The sequence below is a fragment of the Heloderma suspectum genome, chromosome 4, assembly GCF_057233095.1.
Source record: "Heloderma suspectum isolate Gila_16-S chromosome 4, 16-S_ref, whole genome shotgun sequence".
NCBI classification, from domain to species: Eukaryota; Metazoa; Chordata; class Lepidosauria; order Squamata; family Helodermatidae; genus Heloderma; species Heloderma suspectum.
This window is the reverse complement of record NC_139461.1, coordinates 280,670,997-280,692,030: the sequence shown is the minus strand read 5'-3', so window position 1 is coordinate 280,692,030 and position 21,034 is coordinate 280,670,997. Positions and strand designations below refer to the sequence as shown.

General features: G+C 45.0%; 2 protein-coding genes across 2 annotated transcripts in view; one reads left to right on the top strand and one right to left on the bottom strand.

Annotated features, from left to right (window-relative positions):
• The window catches only part of SYS1 (SYS1 golgi trafficking protein), a 62,781-nt gene extending 42,886 nt beyond the window's left edge, over positions 1-19,895 (top strand). The window contains exons 5-6 of the mRNA XM_084853976.1: positions 6,266-6,315; positions 9,673-19,895. Of these exons, the coding sequence (XP_084710102.1) occupies positions 6,266-6,274 (9 nt within the window). The 3' untranslated portion in view covers positions 6,275-6,315; positions 9,673-19,895. The remainder of the gene's footprint in view (positions 1-6,265; positions 6,316-9,672) is intronic.
• Positions 8,718-15,601, bottom strand: TP53TG5 (TP53 target 5). Its single transcript, XM_084851683.1, is given in 5 exon segments — positions 8,718-8,741; positions 10,487-10,808; positions 12,029-12,189; positions 12,422-12,490; positions 15,566-15,601. Coding segments are annotated over 5 exon segments (612 nt in total).
• Positions 19,896-21,034: the final 1,139 nt, after the last annotated feature.

The window sequence follows — 21,034 nt, the reverse complement described above, 5'->3', positions numbered from 1 at the left end:
TCCACCTCCCTCAGTGACCCCCAAAGCAGCCTTTCTGCCACCTCACAGCATGTGTGTATCTATTTCCATGTATATGTATATATGTGTGTGTGTGTGTGTATGAGTGTATATGTGTGTGTGTACACATTCATTTGTTCCCCCTCCCCCCAGCTCCCTGCACTTCCTGATATGGCCCTTAGCCCAGAAAAGTTGAGCACCCCTGATATCAAAGTTGAACAGCATTGGGAACAGGATAGTACCCTGCAGCACCCTGCAGTGCAAATGCCACGAGACCATTGTACAGTCATTCAGAGCAATGCTCTGAAACTGACCCTGCAAGTAGGATCGAACCACAGTACGATAGGTCCTCCCACTTCTAACCCACAGAGCCAGTTCAGAATATTCCATGGCTGATGGGATCAAAAGCCACAGAGAGAACAAGGAGAATCAACAAAAATGCATTCTCCCTGTCTCTCTAAAGGTCATCTATCAGGGCGACCAAGTCTGATTCTGCCCCCAAACCAGGCCAGAAACCAGATTGGAATGGGTCTAGGTTGGTGGTGAGCAACTTTTGTTCCTCCAGATGTTTTGGCTTACAATTCCTGTCAACCTTTTGGGTATGCTGGCTTGGGAGGACGGGAGTTGTAGGCCAAAACACCTGGGGGGCCACAAATTGCCCACTCCTGGTCTCAATAATCAGTTTCCTCAAAGAGCACCTAGGGCTGACCTGCCACCACCCACTCAAGCACCTCACCCAGAAAGAGAGTATTTGGTACTGGACAGTATCATGTAACCCTGGGTCCAGCTTGGGGGTTTTCAAGACTGGTTATGCTACCTCCATTTTGGCAGGCACTGCTCCCTCGTGCAAAGAAGCATTTACCACACCCTAGACCCACTCGGTCAACAACACCCTAGTCCTACTTGCTCAAGCCAGCCAAGATGGCCAGGAATGAAGAGGGTCTGTGGTTGGCCAAGTCACTACAAGCACCTTGCCCACATTCTCTGGCCTCAGTACCTGGAACCGATTCCACAGATCTAAACCAGACAGCGCACTGGACACTAAAATCAGATCCGCAACAAAAATGGCATCAAGATTGTTGCGGAGACAAGCAACTTTACCTTCAAAATGCCTTGATAACTGGTCACGATGACATTCCGTGGGTTCTACCACCCCATTCACCAGGATAGATGTTAACCAAACTTCAAACCACATGGAATAACTCACCTGGCCAGGTACTAGAAGATGCATTGGAAGCAGCAAACTAAGCCTTCTTTGCTGGTTTCCCTGCCAAGCTAGAGGCACTATTATGTGTTCTAGCACAGACGTGGGCAGAAGGTAGATCTCCAGACGTTTTGGACTTTAACTCCCAGAAGCCCCTGCCAGCATGGCCAATGATCAGCAATTCTGGAAGCTGAAATCCAAAACATCTGGAGATCTACTTTCTGCCCACCTCTGCTCTAGCACATGTTTGGTCATCCTCATTCTGAGCCTTTTTGCTCTGCCCATTGTTAACAAGAGATTGTGCTTAACTTCATGCCACAAAAGATTCACGCCATTGATTGCTGACAATCAAGCTGCTGTTAAAGGCACAAAAGCATGATAGACTCCTGTGTTGTTGTTTTCCCCTTGCCAGCTGGCAACCCTATTCTGAGGGTGTTTTTGCATGAGGTGCTTAAAATCTCACTTGAGCCTCTCCTGTGCTATTTTTGTCACATGCGAATGATGCTGATGTAGGAGAGAAATCAATTGTACATTCTAGCCAGTGCAGGTTTTATGATCATGTTGCACAAGGCAGTTGTACAAAAAAGCACTTTAGCCTCTCATGTGAAAATACCCTAACATACTGGGTGGTTTTGGAGTTCTGCCGTCGTTTCTTTATGAAGAGAGGGCACTGGAGATTTTGGACCCCCCCCCCATATTCATTTATTGATCTTGATTAGCAGACAAATAGAACAGAGTTCCACAATATGGAATCTTCTTGAAAGTCAGCTGCAAAACTCAAATGTTATCCTCTTTTGCTAGTACCAACTGCTTCTCTGACTCCCACTTAAGTGTATGTGAATGTGGGGGTGGGGGTGTCTTCACTCAGTAGCCACCAGCCATCAAAGTTCATTGAAGAAAATGGGTTGGATCCAGACTTAGTCATGAGTAGAGCAGACCCACTGAAATCAATTAGGCTTCTGTTAGTCATGACTAAATTGTCTCATTGATTTCAATAGGTCTATTCTAAGCATGACTAAGTCATAGAGTTGTGGGAATCCAACCCACTATCTTCTGGGGATGTTGGAGAAATCTGCCGCGGACTCAAATGAGGCCGGATTCTTTGGAATCTGGCCTCCGGAATCCACGGTGGAACGGCCCCACTTACCTCCAAGTCCGGAGGATTCCCTGCGGAATGGCACTCCGGCTCCGCAGCGTTTGCAATATGGTAACGGCGTTTGCCATTACTGTATTCCTTGGGTTAATACAGCCACAAATGGAGTAGTGGACGCCACTTGTGGCCTTAAAGCACTGGTTTTTATGTAAATAGAGCCGTAAACAGCTGCAATAAGGGTAAACACAGGGCTTTACGGCCACAAGTGGCGTCCAATACACCATTTGCGTCTATGTTTTTAACACAGATGCAAATGGCGTATTGGACGCCACTTGTGGCCATAACACCCTGTGTTTAGCCTAATTGCAGCCATTTACAGCTCTATTTACATAAAAACCAGCACCTTACAGCTGCAAGTGGTGTCCACTAAACCATTTGCGGCTGTATTAACCCAAGGAATACGGTAATGGCAGACGCCATTACCGTATCGCCAGCGCTGCAGAGCAGGAGTGTGGCTCCGCAAAATCCTCCAGATGTGGAGCAGCCCTGGAGGATTCCGGGGGGGAGGAATGGATCGCCTCCCCCCCCCCATGGACACTGTCGCGGAATGGATGGTGAGTGATCCGCCCACCCCTACATCTAGCCATCAGACGTCATTGAGCAGTTATCTTGAGCTAATTCTAGAAATATCAACTGACATCAACAGTTTGGGACCAGGTTACTGGAAAGACCACCTTCTCCCATACAAACCTGCCTGGGTTTTAAGATCTTTGGGAGAGGTGGTTATGTCTGCCACACCAATGACTGAAGTGCATTTGGGAGTGACTCAAGAGTGGCCTTTTTGGTGGCTGTTTCCCGGCTCTAAAACATCCTTCCTAGAGAGGCCCATTTAGCTCCATCTCTGGTGGTCTTCCAAGGATAGGTAAAAACCTTATCAGACCTTTGGCCTGTATACTCAATCAGTTTTTTTCTTCTGCTGCCGCTGTTTTTAATTAGGTGACCTGTTGATCTGGGTTTTTTAGGGATGTACGAAACCCCTATCTGGCTCCATTGAGGGGCATCCGTGGGGGGGGGAGGCACTCCATCCCTCCCCCTGGAATCCTCGATGGGGGGGGAGGCAATCCATTCCTCCCCCCTGGAATCCTGCCTGGCCGGCTCCGCTCCGCGGCCAGTCCATGGAGCCGCCAGCTGGGCCAATCCGCAGCAGGGCCCCTAGAGTGCTGTGGACGCAAATGGTGTCCTGTGTAGGGGACACATTTGCATCCCTACGCTAGCCCGTGATAGGCTACGTATATATTTACGTAGCCTATCACGGCTAAAGGAGGGATGCAAATGGCGTCCCCTGCGCCATTTGCATCCCTGCTTTAGCCATGATAAGCTACAAAAATATATACGTAGTCTATCATGGGCTAGCGTAGGGACACAAATGGTGACTGCTACGACAGCCGCCATTTGCGGCCGCAGCAGCCTGGCAGCGGCCAGAGCCACTGCTGCCGCCACTTCAGCTACCACCGCTGCATCTGCTGCCACCGCCGCATCTGCTGCCACCGCCGCATCCTCCACCAGGTAGGTCCGTCCTGGGGGGATTCCGCAGGGTGGCGGGGGGGGGAGGCCATTCCGCCACAGACTCCGGGGGGGCGGATTCCAAAGAATCTGGCCTCACTGGAGTCTGTGGCAGAATTCTCTGACATCCCTAGGTTTTTTACCTGCTTGTTTTATACATCTGTGGAAGTTTCAGGCCTACAGAGGCAAGGAAAAGAAAAGGCTCAAGACTAGAGGCCTGGAGGTTTGTTTGTTTGTTTCTTTGTTTTTGAGGGGAGGGATATCCCTGAGAGGAGTAGTTTCATTTCCCTGGTTAAGTTTCATTTTAATTTAGGTTTGAAACAGTAGTTTTGGTTTTGAGGGAGGAGCGTGTATAAAGAGAGTGAGAGAACCTGTAAGAGCAGAGTCAGGGAGACCAGAACCTAAAGAGGGAGCAGGAAGAAGCAGCCTGGAAAAGTCTAAGTACAGCTAGGGTAAAGGAACTTGTGTTTTGTAGCTTTTATTTTCTCTTAATGCCTTTTGTGTCACTCAGCCCTATTGTGTACATAACGTTCGTTGTAACTTGCTTGCTTGAATTCACTGGTAAACTGTTGTGGTTAAACCCCATGTCTAGAATGTCAACCACCCCACATCTACAGGCTAAACCCCATGTTATGGGGAAGGGGAAGGTAAAAGAAGGAACGTGGGACTCTTAAGGAGGCAAGAGGTCCTTAAGGAGTTGCTTAGGGGGCCCAGGTGATAAGGAGAACCCTGACAACACCGTTTTATTTTCAGTGTTTGTTTGTTTTTAATTGGCAGTTACTCACAGTTACAGATACACACACAATGTTTTATATGGTTGTTTTATGTTGTGTTGTATCTGATTTGTTGTTGGCCATCTCGGACACTATTGTGTGGTAAGGCAGGGCAGAAATGTAAAGAAATAAATATTCATTAGCAAGCAAACAAGTTAAAAAAAAAAAGGTGGCCATCTCCAGTGGAGGCTGGTGGCTCGAATATCAGTGGGGCAGTGAATATGCCCTGGGTTTGAGCAGAAGCACCTCGGTTAGCACCTTTAGAGTTCTGACTGGTTCTGTCTGAAACCTGCAGCGGATTCACTGCCCCACTGACATCAGAGCCACCAGCCTTCCCTGGCCATCTTTTGGGGGGGGGGGGTGGCATAGCATTAGATTACATTCTTTGTATAGTATAGCGCAAAAGCATAGCACCATCTGCTGGTATTCCTTGCAGCCAGCAAGAAATCCAGGTACTCTTTTCTAAAAATTATTAGAGTAACATTTATGCAATATCCTCAGAATTCGTCCAGTGAACACTTCTGCAGTTTGGAGGTAGCATAGGTATTTAAAAAAAATAACATTCACAAGGACACAGACATGTAGAATCCCATGCTAAAATATATATATTGCAATGTCAATACTCAGAGGGGGGAAATCATTCTACAGATAAGAGCTGGGATCTAAAGGGCAGCATTGGCTTTGGAAAGGGGCTTTCAGTAGTCCAGGGGAATTTTGGCTTCTTTTTTAAAGCCAATCCCATGCCATATCACAAGCTGTGCCTTCAAAAAACACTGAAAAATTACATCGTATTCCTGGTGACTAGGGGTGAACTGAATTCCCTTTGCCATAAGCAAGGCCCTTTGTTTGGCTCTGAATCAAGAAGTGTTGAATAATCTAACTCTCTGTGCCTCAAGTTCCTTACAAAATAAATGCGAGTTACTAGAACCCACAGCCCTTTTTCCTCACAGCTGTGCTCAACACTGGCGGATGGGTGGGCCTGGAGGGGGGGGATGTCTTATTTACACTCCTCTTCAGATACTGAGCCAAAATTTACCTTCTCACCAGAACATAAGAAGAACCATGCTGGATCAGACCAAGGGTCCATCTAATCCAGCATTCTGTTCACACAGTGGCCAACCAACTGTCAAAACACAAGCAGGACATGAGTGCAATGGCACCCTCCTGCCCATATTCCCCAGCAACTGGTGTACATAGGCATTCTGCCTCTGATACTGGAGGTAGCATAGAGACATCAGGACTAGTAGCCATTGATAGCCTTCTCCTCCAGAAATGTGTCTAACCCCCTTTTAAAGCCATCCAAATTGCTGCATCTTGTGGTAGTGAATTCCATAGTTTGACTATGTGCTGTGTGAAGAAGTACTTCCTTTTATCTGTCTGGAATCTCCCACCAATCAGCTTCATGGGATGACCCCAGGTTCTAGTATTATATGAGAGAGAGAAATGTCTCCCTATCCACATTCTCCACATCATGCATAATTTTGTACACCTCTATCATGTCTCCTCTTACTCTTTTTCCAAGCTAAACAATCCCAGCTGTTGTAATCTTCCCTCATAGGGGAGTTGCTCCAGCTCCTTGATCAGTTTAGTTGGCCTTGTCTGCACTTTTTCCAACTCTACAATATGCTTTTTTAGGTGCGGTGACCAGAACTGTACACATTATTCCAAGAGTGGTCGCACCATAGGTTTGTATAAGTGCAGTATGATATTGGCGGTTTCATTCTCAGTTCGTTTTTAATTATGCCTAACATGGAATTTGCCTTTTTTACAGCAGCCACACACTGGGTTGACATGTTCATCGAGCTATCCACCACATTCCCAAGATCCCTTTCTTGGTTGGTCACTGCTAGCTCAGATCCCATCAGATTATATTTGAAGTTGGGATTTTTTGCTCCAACATGTATCACTTTATATTTGCCTACACTGAACTACATTTGCCATTTAGGGCGCAATCCTATGCGGTTAGGCGGCCACCTCCAAACCTCTCCTCTGTGCTCCAGCCACCCTGTATTTGCAGCTAGATGGACGATTTTGGCTGTCTAGCTGCAGGACTTCGGAGTGGGGGTGAGGAAGGCTGAAGGAAGTGTTGTACCAGCACTTCCACACTCCCCACTCTTGGGAACACCCCCTTTCACTGCTCTTCTGGGTGCGGAGCCTCGGGCAAACCGCACCGCCTATGAGGCAGTGGGGGCAGGGAGGTGGTTTTCTGGGAACTGACCTTGAAATGCAGGCTCCAAGATCAGTTCCCAGAACCGAACAATCCTATGGATGTCTAACATCCATAGGATTGCTCTTGTAGATGCTCATTTGCCCAGTTTAGAGATATCCTTTTGGAGGTCCTCACAATCTCTTTTTGTTTTAACCACCCTAAGTAATTTGATAACATCGGAAAACTTGGCCACTTCACTAAAAAAAAAGGTATAGGTGTCCCCAACCAGTCGTGTCCGACTCTAGGGTGTGGTGCTCATCTCCATTTCTAAGCCTAAGAGCCAGCGCTGTCCAAAGACGCTTCCGTGGTCATGTGGCCGGCATGACTGAACGGAACGCTGTTACCTTTCCCGCTGAAGTGGTACCTATTTATCAACTTGCAATTTCTTGCTTTCGAACTGCTAGGTTGGCAGAAGCTGGGACTGAAGACGGGAGCTCACTCCGTGACGCAGCACTCGGGTCTCGAACTACTGTCCTGCCGACCTTCCAGTCTGCAGTTCAGCATCTTAACCACTAAGCCACCGCGGCCCAGATCATTTATGAATAAGTTGGAAAGCATTCCCAATACAGATCCCTGTGGGATCCCACTATTTACATCCCTCCACTGGGAGAATTTACCATTCTTACTGTCTGCTTTCTGTTCTTTAACCACTTACTGATCCATAAGAGGATCTCTCCTCTTATTCCGTGACTGCTAAGTTTGCTCAGGAGTCTTTGGTGAGGGACTTTGTCAAATGTCTTTTGGAAGTCCAAGTAAACAATGTGTACTGGATCACCCCTGTCTACATGTTTATTGACACTCTCAAAGAACACTAAAAGGTTAGTGATATAGGACTTACCTTTGAGGAAGCCATGTTGATTCTTTTTCAGCAGGGCTTGTCCTATATGCTTACTAATTTTATCTTTAAAAATGCTTTCAACCAATTTAACTGGAACAGACCTTAAGCTAACTGGCCTGTAATTTCCTGGATCCCCCCTGGATCCCTTTTTAAAAAATTGGTGTTACATTGGCCATCTTCCAGTACAGAGGCTGATCTTAGGGACATGTTGCATATTTTGTTAGAAGATTAGCAATTTCATATTTGAGTTCTTTAAGAACTCTAGGATGGATACTATCTGGGCCCAGTGATTTATTTGCTTTCAATTTATCCATAAGGTTGAGAACTTCATCTTTTGTCACCACTATTTTCCTCAGTTCCTTCCTGAAAATATCAGTTCAGGCACAGGTATCTGTCCTATATCATCTCTAGTGAAAACAGATGAGAAGAATTCATTCAGCTTCTCTGCAATCTCCTTGTCCTCCTTTAGTACTCCTTTAACTCCATTGTCATCCAACGATCCAGCTGCCTCCCTAGCTGGTTTCCTGCTTCTGATATGTTTGAAAAATTCTTTATTGTTGGCCTTGATGTTGTTAGTGATATGCTCTTCAAAATGCTTTTTTGCATCTCTTATTGTCTCCTTGCATCTCCTTCCTTTTGTTTTCCTCATTTGGGCAATGTTATGCACTGAGATCCCTTTGCATATGTTGTTGATCCAAGTAGAAATGTAATAGATAAATATAATAAAACTCCCACGATCTGAATTGCTGTGTGTATTTCCCATCACCTCATGGCAGTGTAAATGCCTGGTTCCAGGTTTGTTGGGGCTAAAGAACCCTGTGGGACAGAACCTTTGCTCTGTCAGGGGGCCCTAGTAGGTGGTGACGGGCAGCCACTGCTACAACACCTTACAGCTGGGTCTAGCCACCATTTTTATTTTCACACAATGCCCTTGATATAGCATGACTCCAGGGCATTGTGGGAAAAATTACAATTAAACCCAGCTGGGGGTGGGAGGAAGCTGCCTCCCCCTATATACACCCAGCTAACCTTTAAGATCTTTAGAGGAGGCCTTGCTGACCATTCTGTAACCAATGGAACGTCATCACATAACATCTCAAAAGTGGGCCTTCTCAGTAGTGGCATCTGTGTGTTTAACATTCCTCCTGAAAAGGTACTTCTTGCTGCAATCTTTCACTGGTTTGTAACCAATAATCATGATGCTGCTCTGTTTCATTGTTTTTTTCACTGTTTTAAAATTTTATTTCTGTAGTTGTAATTGTTTATTAACAGCGTATTTAACAGCAGTCATTGATAATTTAATATGTAAACCACTTAGAGATGTTACTATATTACATTTCATACCAGTATTAATAAATACATTGATAAATGAATAAATAGCATTCAACATATGGACAAAATCAAGCATTTATCCAGACGTAAAACTGCTATGATGGCCTTATGGCCATGAGGGAAGTCTGTCTGGTGATATCAGCAGTGAAGGTGATTTGAAAATGTATTTGACTGCTAAGATTTTGCATTTGCCCAGATCGCCCCCCACCCCCACCCTCCAGTTTCTTCTTTAGTCTTTGGACTAGGAATAGAAATGACAGATCTTCTCTTTATGCATGCATGAGGACTTGCAATTTATGGACAGCCTTTCCTAGGATTTCGCAGAACAAATGTTGCTTCCAAATTCAGATCCAATGTACATTTAACAACTTCTCATCCCAGGAGCCTCCTCTGGAATACTATTGAACCCACTACAGTTCTGCTTTAACTTTCTTGGGATCAGATTGCTCTCTAGTGAATGTAGATTTAATGGGCACTAAAGGCAATTCCTTCTCCATAAGAAAGACTCCTCAGGTCCACAACAACTTCATTGCTATGCAAGCTAGGGAAAGCTGTTCATGTTTGCAAACCAAATGTACCTGTTTCCTTCACAAACACACACTTTATTCTAAGCCAGAGACAAGTTTTCTTTCTGACGGACGCTCAATATCTCCTTTATTGCAGGAATATGAGTCAATAGGATCTATGTCTTCAAGGCTCCTCTCAATATCTTCAGAACATCTGAAATGAGTGTCAGTCCAGTCAGTCCAGTATCATAGAAGATGCAGCAAGGATTCTCAAATGTAAACATTCTCAAATGACTATTCCAAAATGCTATGATTACTGCATCATCATCATCATTGCCTCTTGGCCACTTTGGAAATTTGAATCAATAACCATAATCATCATGGGTCATTCCACCCAGCCAAAGCCTACTAAACATCAGCCCAATTATCATGCTGCAGCAAGGCTATCCACCCAAGGCCTTCCATTAACCCCCATGCAGAAGGACTTGGAGGAATATTGTGCAAAGTCTAAAATGCAGTTGTGACACCCTTGAGTTAAGAGTGCAAAAAGACCCTTGTTTCCTGTTTCCAATCTGTTTACTGCCTGGAAATGAAACCAAAACACAGTTCAAGGAGACACCCAATGGTGGTGTTGCTTGGGCTTCTTCTTGCTTGATTAACCTGATTTCTGTTCACTTGTGCTGAATTAAACTTAGTTATCCTCTACAGAGGCTTGGACTCCTGCCTACAAGTTCAAGTTCTACAGTTTAGGACCATGCAGGGCTGGAACTGCTGTAGAGATATTATAGTGACTGGGAAACATTCCCAGACTGCCTTGTGGTAATGTACTTTGGCCATTAACAAGACTCCATAAAAAGACTCAGGCCTGGTGCTTAGGAGAGTCCTGATAGCATAGACTCAACCCATCCAGAGGCAAAACCCCAGAATTTTTTTCCACCCCTGGCAAAAACAATTGAAATTTGGTTGCTTACAGAATATGACTTCTGACACCCTGAATAACAGATGGTAATGACATGCTCCAATGTCTCATTACATGATCGAGTGCAGCAGGGCTTGATCCATCTCAAAGCTGATGGTCTACAGAGCATCTTGGGGGCAGGCATTTGAAGCCGCTGAGGCAGGCCTTTCAAGCAGAGGGCTTCATATAGTTCTGAAGATGAAGCCTCTAGGGATGTTTCAGCGGAAGGATAAGCCCCAACCTCCTTGTCTGTAGTAAGCTCCTTAATGTCCATGATAGGCTCAGCACCCATATCTTCTTTAGGCCTTGGAGGATCCTCAGAGGTGATACTCATCCTATCACATGAGCAGAATGGAAGCATTGTTATGGATCTGCATTATTTTTTTTGCCCAGTCTTTCTACCATGGACCGTGGGAAAACAAGGCCCGCTCGATTGCTGCTCTCCTGGAACTGCCCACAGAAATGACACTTGGTTGTGACAATAATGCAAACAAGGAAGATCATTGAACAGAGAAAGAATCAGAGGAAAATATGATGGGGAACCACTGTGTGTGGAGGAGAAGCTGCTGATAAGGGCTGTGGAACTTGCAAAATTTCAGTGCAAATACTAGCCAGCCTGTGAGAGAACCTCATACAGTTTTTTCATTTTGTCACAGTGTAAGGACCAGATACTTGTGGGAGACTTGGAATATTTCCAGGTGAGGCTTTTATGGTACAATCACCCTGCCTCATTCACGGAATTTTATGGGGGTCCAGACATTGATGTCTTCCACTCGTAACCCTCCTGTGCTTCCCCACCACTTCTTCCATCTTTTTTTATTACTGCAAAAAAATCTGTTAAGGAGGGGAAAAAATGGAATTGCTGCCCAATGCTTTCTAACTGTTAGTGTCAAGAGCTGGACATTTTGTTATCTGAGGCAAAGAACAAAATGGCGCCTCCTCCCATTCTACCTACAAAAGCCGACTGGACTGGCAGATTAATCTGTCTTCAGCACTGATGGTGGGACAGCATCCTCCACTATATTTGAAAGCAGCAGGCTAACATAGGGGCACAGAACAGGCTGTATGGCACACAGTTTTCTCCTCCATCACCTTGCTGCCACCTCCCAGCATCTGCCGCCTGAGGTGACTGCTTCACTCTGCATAATAGTAGGGCCAGCCCTGTCCAGGAGCTGTCCATCTGGAAGCACAAGTTTTCCCACCTCTCAGGTAGGGTAACAGAACAGCAGTCCATCAGAACAGCATTCCATCCCCACTAGCAAGATGCCCACCAAGCGGTGGAAATGTTTGAAATTTGCAGCATGATCTGACTTGCCATTATGAGGTTGGAATTTTCAAATATGCCAACAGGGAAGAGGGCAAATGGGAGGATTGGCCTATTGAGTGTTGATGTCACAACGGCTGTTAACTCTGGGCTGAGAAGACCCTTTGCTTTACTGCAGTTGCTAGGAGAAGGGGGCATTGGGTTGTATCCAATGTTAGTCCTACTTAGAGTAGACATATTGAACACACACACACACTTTGCGAATTCCCAGCTTGATACACACACACACACAGATTCCTGCCTATGATCACTCACCCTGCAGGGGAAGCGGAGAAGTCCAGAGGACCCCTGAGCGCTAGCATCTTCCGGTATTTGTGGGCTAATTCACAGAGCCACTTGATTCTGCGATTCTGGCTCTTGAGCATTTTGAGCAGAACCAGCTTCTTGATTATCTGTCCAAGCAGAGAGAGAGAGAGAGAGGAAATTCACAAAACCATTCCACCGGTTTCTAAATTGGCGGCTGCTATAGGGCTAGGGCCTCCTGTTGGAATTCCCCCTGTTTGCAGCTAACCTTTCCAACTGTTGACAATGAAGCTGCAGACATCTCCCTCATACCATTCTCGCTAATTTAGGATTTGTCAGATCTTTTAAACCTTGAGGTGAGAGAATGGAAAAGCACCTTACCCCCTTCAGGTGACTCCTGACGTGTACCAAATTGCTTGTCTGAGATGCTCCACTCTCCACATCATTCATCTTGGAAAAAGGGAATAGTAAGAGAAGAGTTATGGGGGCAACAAAAGACCATGTGTACTTAACGTACTTCATTTACAGCGGTGCTGACTATATCAATATAACAGCCTCATCTTCCAAATTAGGTTTTCCTGACCCAATGGTGCAGTATGACCCTGTGCCAGCTATAGCAGGGGAATGAAATATAAGTGGCTATTGAATTGCATCCTTAGAATAAAGACCAACTGATTTGGAAATGGGCCAAGTAAAAGGCTAAAATTGACTGCAATGTGGTGGAGTATAATGCTCCTAGATGAATAAACTAGATGGAGGTTGTTGTTGTTGTTCAGTCGTTAAGTCATGTCCGACCCCTTGTGACCCCATGGACCATAGCACGTCAGGCCTTCCTGTCCTCCGCTTTCTCCTGGAGTGTGCTCAAGTTCATATTCATTGCATCGGTGAGGCTATCTAGCCATCTCATCCTCCGCCGTCCCCTTCTCCTTTTGCCTTCAATCTTTCCCAGCATCAGGGTCTTTTCCAGGGAGTTTTCTCTTCACATTAGGTGGCCACAATATTTGAGCTTCAGCTTCAGTATCTGTCCTTCCAATGTGCAGTCAGGGTTGATTTCCTTTAGGATGGACTGATTTGACCTCCTTGCAGTCCAGAGCACTCGTAAGAGTCTTCTCCAGCACCACAGTTCGAAAGCATCAATTCTTCGGCGCTCAGCCTTCCTTATAGTCCAGCTCTCACAGCCATACATTGCTACTGGGAAAACCATAGCTTTGATTATACGAACCTTTGTCGCTTGTGATTCAGTGAGTCAACACAACATTCATAGGCACTAACAAGCAGTGGAGGCTGGTGGCTCCGGTGTCAGTGGGGTGGCTTTGATGTCAGTGCAAAGCACCTTGGGGCGCACCTTTAGAGTACTGACTGGTTCTGACTGAAGCCCGGACTGGAGTCACCACCCCACTGACTTCAGAGGCACCAGCCTCCACTGCTAACAAGAGCCCAACGTTTGAACAGCACTGCTTCATAACTTTACTGTACAGAGCCTCCCCAAGACACAAGTATTATTTAGCCCTTCATGAAACGGAGTCTGTTCATATATTTGTTAAAAACAAGTCCTGAGACCTAATTTCGGGGCGAGGTGGGGGGAATAAATAAAAAATACATATGACAAAACAAAGATGGGTAGCTTAGCTTTATGACCCAAGGGCTAAATCCTCTGTTTGGGAGCCCTAAGACTACAAACTCATGTACACTCATTTGGGAATTAAACCCCATTGAATTCACATTGGATTGGACTGTACATTGATTTTAATGTATCTCTTCATTAAAATATTGTTACTGTGCCTTCCAACCCAAGGTTCTCAGGGCAGTCTAGATCATAATTTAAAATACAATGGGTTGAATCCAGACTTAGTCATGCTTAGAGCAGACTAGGGCCGAATTCCACTTCAGAGAAGCTCTCGGAGACCTCATTCCAGTGGTGGGCGGGGCTAAAGGCAAAGGGCGCAGGCCCCAAACCCCAACCTATCAAAGATACCAGCATAATTTAGCTTAAAACTCTTGCTGCCTGTAACTAAGCTTTATGAGAGGCATTTCAACTTTTTAGAATGGGGAAAAACTGCACACGAACTGGGAAACCACCAAACAATCATTGGCTGAGGGAAAGGTAGTCAGGCCAGGGAAAGCGGCATGGCCTTTTTGGGGATCCCTCCCTGGAGGGCTGTATTGGGCACCCCAGAGGGCCAGATTTGCCCACACAACCCAGTTCTGAGGTTCTGCACCCCTGGAGTAGCCCCATGGAAATCAATGAGACAAGTTAGTCCAACAACTGCCTAGACCTAGGACCGGGAATCTGCCACACATGGGTTATATGTAGTCCTTGGCCTAATATAATGTGGCCTAATTTCATATAGCCTGTAGGGCTGGGCTGGCACAGAGAGAAAGTGAGAGGGAAGTGCTGCTAGAGATTGTTATTCAAAGCTGCAAGCTCCTCCCACTTTTGGTTCTAGCTCCACCCACCATCAACTGGCTCCACCCATTATCAGCTGCAGGCCCCAAGTGACTTTTCCCATGGTTCAATAGCCCTTCATAGGAAAAAGATTCCTCACCCCTGATCTAGAACTCCTTAGGCAGCCTACCTCCCACAATGAGAGCCATGGCTTAACATCCTCAGATTTTTGGACTTCAACTCCCTGAAGTCCCTCCTAGCATGTCCAATAGTAAGGAATGCTGGAAGCTGAAGTTCAAAACATCTGAAGTTCTACTTTCTGCCTGGCCCTGGTTTACAGGCTGTCAAAGTGACAGAATGGCCACCATGCCCTCCGCTAGATCTACAAGTACTTGCTAATATGTAACACTATGATCAATCCGAAAAGCTAGTTATGGAGGAAAGAAGGAGTGCCATAATTTTCAGTGCTATACTAAGAATTCAATGTCTGTCGCTAAAATCAGGCTTTTGATAATTTTAGTCCACAGGCCAATTTTCATCATTACACCTCCTCATCCACCACACATATACCACACTTTCAGCCCTGAGTAAATACAAACTTCTGGTTTCTTATGTTATTTATTTATTATTTTACATTTATTACTCACCGAATCACTTAGACTGCAACCCTGCATACGCTTACCTGGGATAAGTCCCACTGAACTCAGTGGGGCTTACTTCTGACTAGTCATGTATAGGATTGCACTGCACATGCTCTAGGTGACATGCAACAATTTAATCAACAAAAATTAAAACACACAAAAAATAATACAATAAAATATCAAATCAGATAGAATACAACATCAACACACACACAAAATTATAAATACATTGAAAGGGCTGCAATAATCCCATAAGGATAAAAAATTGTGATCAAAGCTTGTCATAGTAGAGACTACCACAGCTGGGCAACATGTGACCCTCCAGATACTTTGGTTTACAACTCCCATCAGCCCTAGCCAGCATAGCTAGTGGTGAGAGATGATGGGAGTTTCAGGCAAAAACATCTGGGGAGGGCCACAAGTTGCCCACGCCGGGACTGAAATCTGCTTTAAAACTCATATATACCGTATTAAAAATGTGAAAAGAAGATGGTGTACCTTGAAGCATTCTTTCTTCTTCTCTAAGGCCTTCATTTTCCTTCAGGTGGTTCTACAAGAGCTTCAGCAGTAGGGTCTGTAGCACACAGGCAAGATAGCTGAGAGAAAGGTGGCTGTTCCCTCTGGCTCTGACATGCTACTGACCCTTTTAGGCTTTGGGGAGCCATGAGTGATGGTAAGCTACACAGGTGCTGTGACATCATTTCTTTGTGACATCAGAACCAGGAGTTAGTAATGACAGGGGAATTAAGAGGGGTTAGGGGAGGAGGATTATGGAAAAATGTGCAAGTCTGAACAGTGACCTTTCTGAGGGGCAGTGGTAGGCTGAGATGAGAGGGCGGCCTACATCGGAAGCAAACATGACCCTGGTTACTTCATATTACATTAGGGGCAGGGGTATCTCTCTGCCTGTGTGTTCATAAATCCTCAAAAGGGATCTATCAGGGTGCAATTATCATTGTCAGAACTAACTACTTCTCCTCCCTGATATAAGAACATAAGAAGAGCCTGTTGGGTCAGGCCAAATGTCCATCTAGGGCCAGTATTCTGTTTCTGACCGTGATTAGCCAGGTCTTGTAGGAAGCCCACCTGAAGGCTACGGCTTTCCCTTCTGAATGTCCCCAGTATACTGCCTCTGGATATGGAGGATTTAGTTAGTGATAATGGATTGGATCCTAAGATAAGTTGACTTAGAGAAGTTGATGGAAGGTTCAAGTACCCTCCTCCTTCCAACAGTCCCCAAGTGTCCCATCCCTCATTGTTAAGGAGCCCCTCCTCCTCTGGAGAGGTTTGGGGACGTGTGTGTGTGTGCGTGCAGTTGGCTGCAATGGGGAGATGGAGAAGGGAACTTTCCTTACATAAACATCCTTAACTTAATTCATCTAAGCATCCAAGCCAGTGACAAACAACAATAGATAGAACTATCTTCCCTGAATTTGTCTAATAATACCCCTTTAAAGCGATCTGAGCTGCTGGCCATCACTACATCTTGTGGCAGTGAGTTCCACAAGTCAATTATGCATTGTGTGAAGAAGTACATTTTTCTTGTATGTTCTTGGAGTAAAGCAACAATACTTATGATAAGTCACAGTGGAGGCTGGTGACTCTGATTTCGGTAGGGTTATAATTCCATTTGGGATTTCAGTCAGAATCAGCCAGAACTCTAAAGCAGCTATCCAAATGGGTACTGAACCTATTTTGGAGATAGGGTTCAGCCCCTTGGATAGCTCCTTTAGAGTTCTGGCTGATTCTGACTAAAACCCAGAATGAACTCACAGCCCCACCAAACTCAGAGCCACCAGCTCCCACTGATAAGTCATCTGAAAGCACAGGGGGCGGGGACAGACAAAGGGGAACTTGTTTTCTTCCTCCACTAGTTTCTTTGTGTAACTACTCATTGATGTAGATTGCAACTCTCAGGTTTTCCTTCCTTCCTTCCTTCCTTCCTTCCTTGGTAGTAAGTGTTCCTTTGCCTGAACAGTGCAACCTTTTCTTCAGAAATTCTTCAGATTTGTTTGCCCAGGAACTATGTATTCCCAATACAACACTGTTTGCTTTTGAAGTAGCAGTGTGTGTGTGTGTGTGTGTGTGTATGTGTGTGTGTTTTCTCTAGCATTGGCCTTGCACCAGATACATGCTGAAACTACACAGCTATAACTTATCAAACAAATATAACTCTAACAATTCTGACACCAAACTATGTGTGGGACTAAATGAGGAACCAAAGGGCCCACAAAGGGAATTTTTAAAAAGTCCACACCAATGAATAGAATTGGTTTTATGATCCAAATAATGCCCTGAAAGTTCTGCTGTATGGTATCAGAAAAGGCACTATATGGTAAAGGCAAAATCATCAATAATCAAAATCCAAATACTTACATTGTCAATGCCTCTGTATTACAAATCAGGGGTTGGATACAACATTGTGCAAGCAGATTTCCACCCGCCCAATAGGACTTCACTATCCTCTCCTCCCTCTGCAGCCCCACACATGCCCTACACCTGCTCTGTATGGGCCCCCCAGCTGTCTGGAGCCAATCTGGGGGACTCATGGGGGGCTGCAGAGTGGGAGGAGAGGAGATCCGTTCCACTAGTGGTTTCCGTTCTACTAGCGGGTGGCCAGTGATAGATCCAACCCCAGTTCATCTATATACTGTTCTGGACACTGCAGTAAAAAGAAACGTTGAGACAGATAATGGCTGTGTTCACATGTATTGCTAAACCATGGTTTAGTATGAGAATGAGCTGCAGTGAGTCTTGGGCTTGCACACTCCCTCTTCCCCTCTCCTTCTCCAGCAAAGCTGCAAGGAGGAGACTAGATGCTTCTGTTTAAGTTTTAGAGTAACTGCAGTTTAGTGTGTTATCAAACCCCTAAACTGTAGTTAATATTAACTATATATTTTTAACAAACCAGCTTCAAAAATGATGGTTTGAAGTTGACTTAATAAACCATAGTTAAGATTAACCACAGCTTGTCTGAGTTTTGATGTCAAAATAAGCTCTGGTTAATCTAAAATGGAAGGCAAAGATTCCAAACACATCCTCACAACTGCATCAGAGAAGGCCAGAACCAAGGCTCACTGCAGCTGATCATAACATTAAACCATGATTTAGAGTGACATGCAAATGCATCCAATGTAATCCAATTACTGTAAAATTCCCCAAAAGGGTTTCTTCAGAACCTTAATTCTGAACCCATGCTTGCTACATGTTTCTATGCTCACTTGCTCCAAATATCCATGTATGTTTTTACGAAATTCTAGGCATAGAATTCTGGAGCAAGCAGAATATATGGATTGGTTTGCAAGAGAAAGACATTGGCAATTTAACATTGATTGTTGATTTTTTTTCATCATTTGATGTTTTATTTTCCAGTTCAGGACATGATGACATAATTTACATAATTTGAAACCAAAGATGTTCGTAATGGTGGAATTTTTGTATTAACTTTTTGGCCTTTATTTGAGCAAGACTGAGTATGAGAGCTTAGCCTTGGTGCCTTAGGACCTGTTTCCATGAACCCAACATGCAAAACAAGATAATGTTAATCTAAGGACAACAGCTCTCAACGATTTGGCTCACCAAAGAATTGCTCAGTCGATTAGATGGGCACTCTGGCCTTGTAGAGGTAGTATGAGTAGAGTATCGTAAAGCAGTCGTATTGTGAGTTACTGTGGAATGACATACTTCAGAATATCAGCACACCAGATCTCCTTGGTGGCTTTGGGGAGATGTTTGCAGCCTCTTCCCCCATGGCCAACAGTATGCATACTGCCTGCACAGTATTTGTAACTATGGTGGGAAAAGCACTCGTATTGCCCTTCTTAGCGTAGTTGCATTGCAAAAGAAGAAGCAACTTATGGGGTCCCATTAAAGAGGAATTCCATTGCATGTTGAAAGGGAATTACCTAACACTGGTGAGGCTGATGCTAGAACAGTGTGTTCTGTTCTGGGCACCACACTTCAAGAAAGACCTAGAGCTATTGGAAGGATTCAGAATTGGAGGGGAAATGGTGTAGCATCATCAGCGGTGTAATGCAGGTGCAAATCATGACAGACTCTATAACCATACCACCAAGGGGAGTCCAAAAATGCAGACAACTGTGTTGTTCCATATCAACAAACTGGTTCTAGAAGTTTTCCTCTCCACCAAGATCAGGTCTTTTGTAAAGCCAAAGAGTCTTAACTGCCTATTCAAGACCAGTCCACCCCAAAATACTTTGCATTGCTACAGGGAACAATATATTGTTGTTAACAAAATACTTTTCCCCACCCCAATGACTGGGAGGACTGAAGCTAACCTCAAGGGAACAGGGAAGCTGAGAGGAATGGTGGACCATATCATTGTCCCTGCTTATCCAAATGTCCAGCTGTCAATGGAAGACCCACAAACAGGGCATGAGAGCAACAGCACCCTCCTGCCCTTGTTCCCCAGCAACTGGCGTACTTCAATCCTATGAACCCTGGCTCCATTGCAACCTGGAGACATGATGGTGGGTTTGCTGCACCGGTGCCAGCAGCACCACAACAAGGTGCGTTGCCACAGGCAGTGTACCACCAGGGGGACATTGTTGAGCCTGTTTTTATGTGGTGCTGTTACTATGTCGATACAGCAATTCATAGGGCTGAGTAATTAGCTGACGGTACACTTCATGCCAAGGAATGCAGAAGAGATATTAAGGTGGGACTCATTTTAAGGCATTTTCTGGGACTGATCCAAACTGCAGCAGCTTTCTATCTATAGAACGCATTAGAACTCTTTAAATCATGTCCTGCGCTACAAGTTTTTTTAGCTGGTCCACATCATTGGAGTGCAGAGGTGCTGTTGGAAAGCATTTATTGGCTCCTATGGATACAGGATAGCTGGTTGTTGAGAGTTTGTGGGGGGAAAGCTCCATGATTTTAAAGGGGGGGGGGTTGGTGCAATTTGTTCCTATTAGGCCTATCCAAGGAGAGGAGCAGGGCAATATGAGATGGAACTAAGTTTACCAGATGCCTATTATATTAATGTTTGTGTTTGCATTGTTTGTTAAATGTGACCCGGGTAAGATAGGGTTAAGAATGTGTCAGAGAATGAGTGAAAGCTGGGAGGGGCTTTTATGTGTCTGAGGATACTGAGTAGTGTTGTGCCAAAAATTGCTCCCACATTTTCTGTAACCATTTTCATTCAGTTTGATAGAAGATAAATTGCTTTCGAAAGAAATTAAATGGTGAATAAATTTTGGAGAAATTCTCATGGGTTGGGTTTGGGTTTCTTGGGCTTACCTTATTTAGGAGGTGGCCAAGGAGTGAGCACAAGTGTCCTGTTTTTCATTGCACAATCATCTCTCTGGCCACCTGTAGCCTCCTCAGCTTCCTACACTTCAGCAAAGGTCCAGTTTAGGGCACCATGAGGTTATTCCTCCCATAGGGCTTTTTCAGATCAGGATGTGCAGGCAGCCTGGGAGGCTAGCTGTGATTTGGTAAGCTCAAAAACACCCCAAAAATAAATTATAAAACATCTTGAATGAGGCAGAACAATGGAAGCTTCTTTCATGGGGGGAGAAAACTTTCAGAAAATTGGAGAATAGATTTTGGCAGACCACTAACTCCACCTCATCCCTGGAGCTAGAGACAACACTGCCCCTAGCTGCATGGCGGTGGATGCAAACTGGGGGCTGGCCTGCCAAAAGAGTTGATGCTGTTGCAGCATGAAGACCTTCAAAACCCTTACCAAAAAAGAAAGAAGCTGTGCTACAAGGAGAGCCCTACCTGGGAGAAACTGTTGAGAATTTCTCCTCCCCCTGGAGAAATTTGGTGAAATGGTCTCCCAAATTTCTCAGCCCACAAAGTGGAGAATTTTGAGAGGCCATTTGCGCACAGCTCTAATTCTGAGGTTATAAGAGGAATAAGCTGACAGAAGTCAACAGAGCCTTAGGAATTGAAAAAGCTACATCTAGATGGTAAAAGGGGTTGTGTATAGGATTTTAG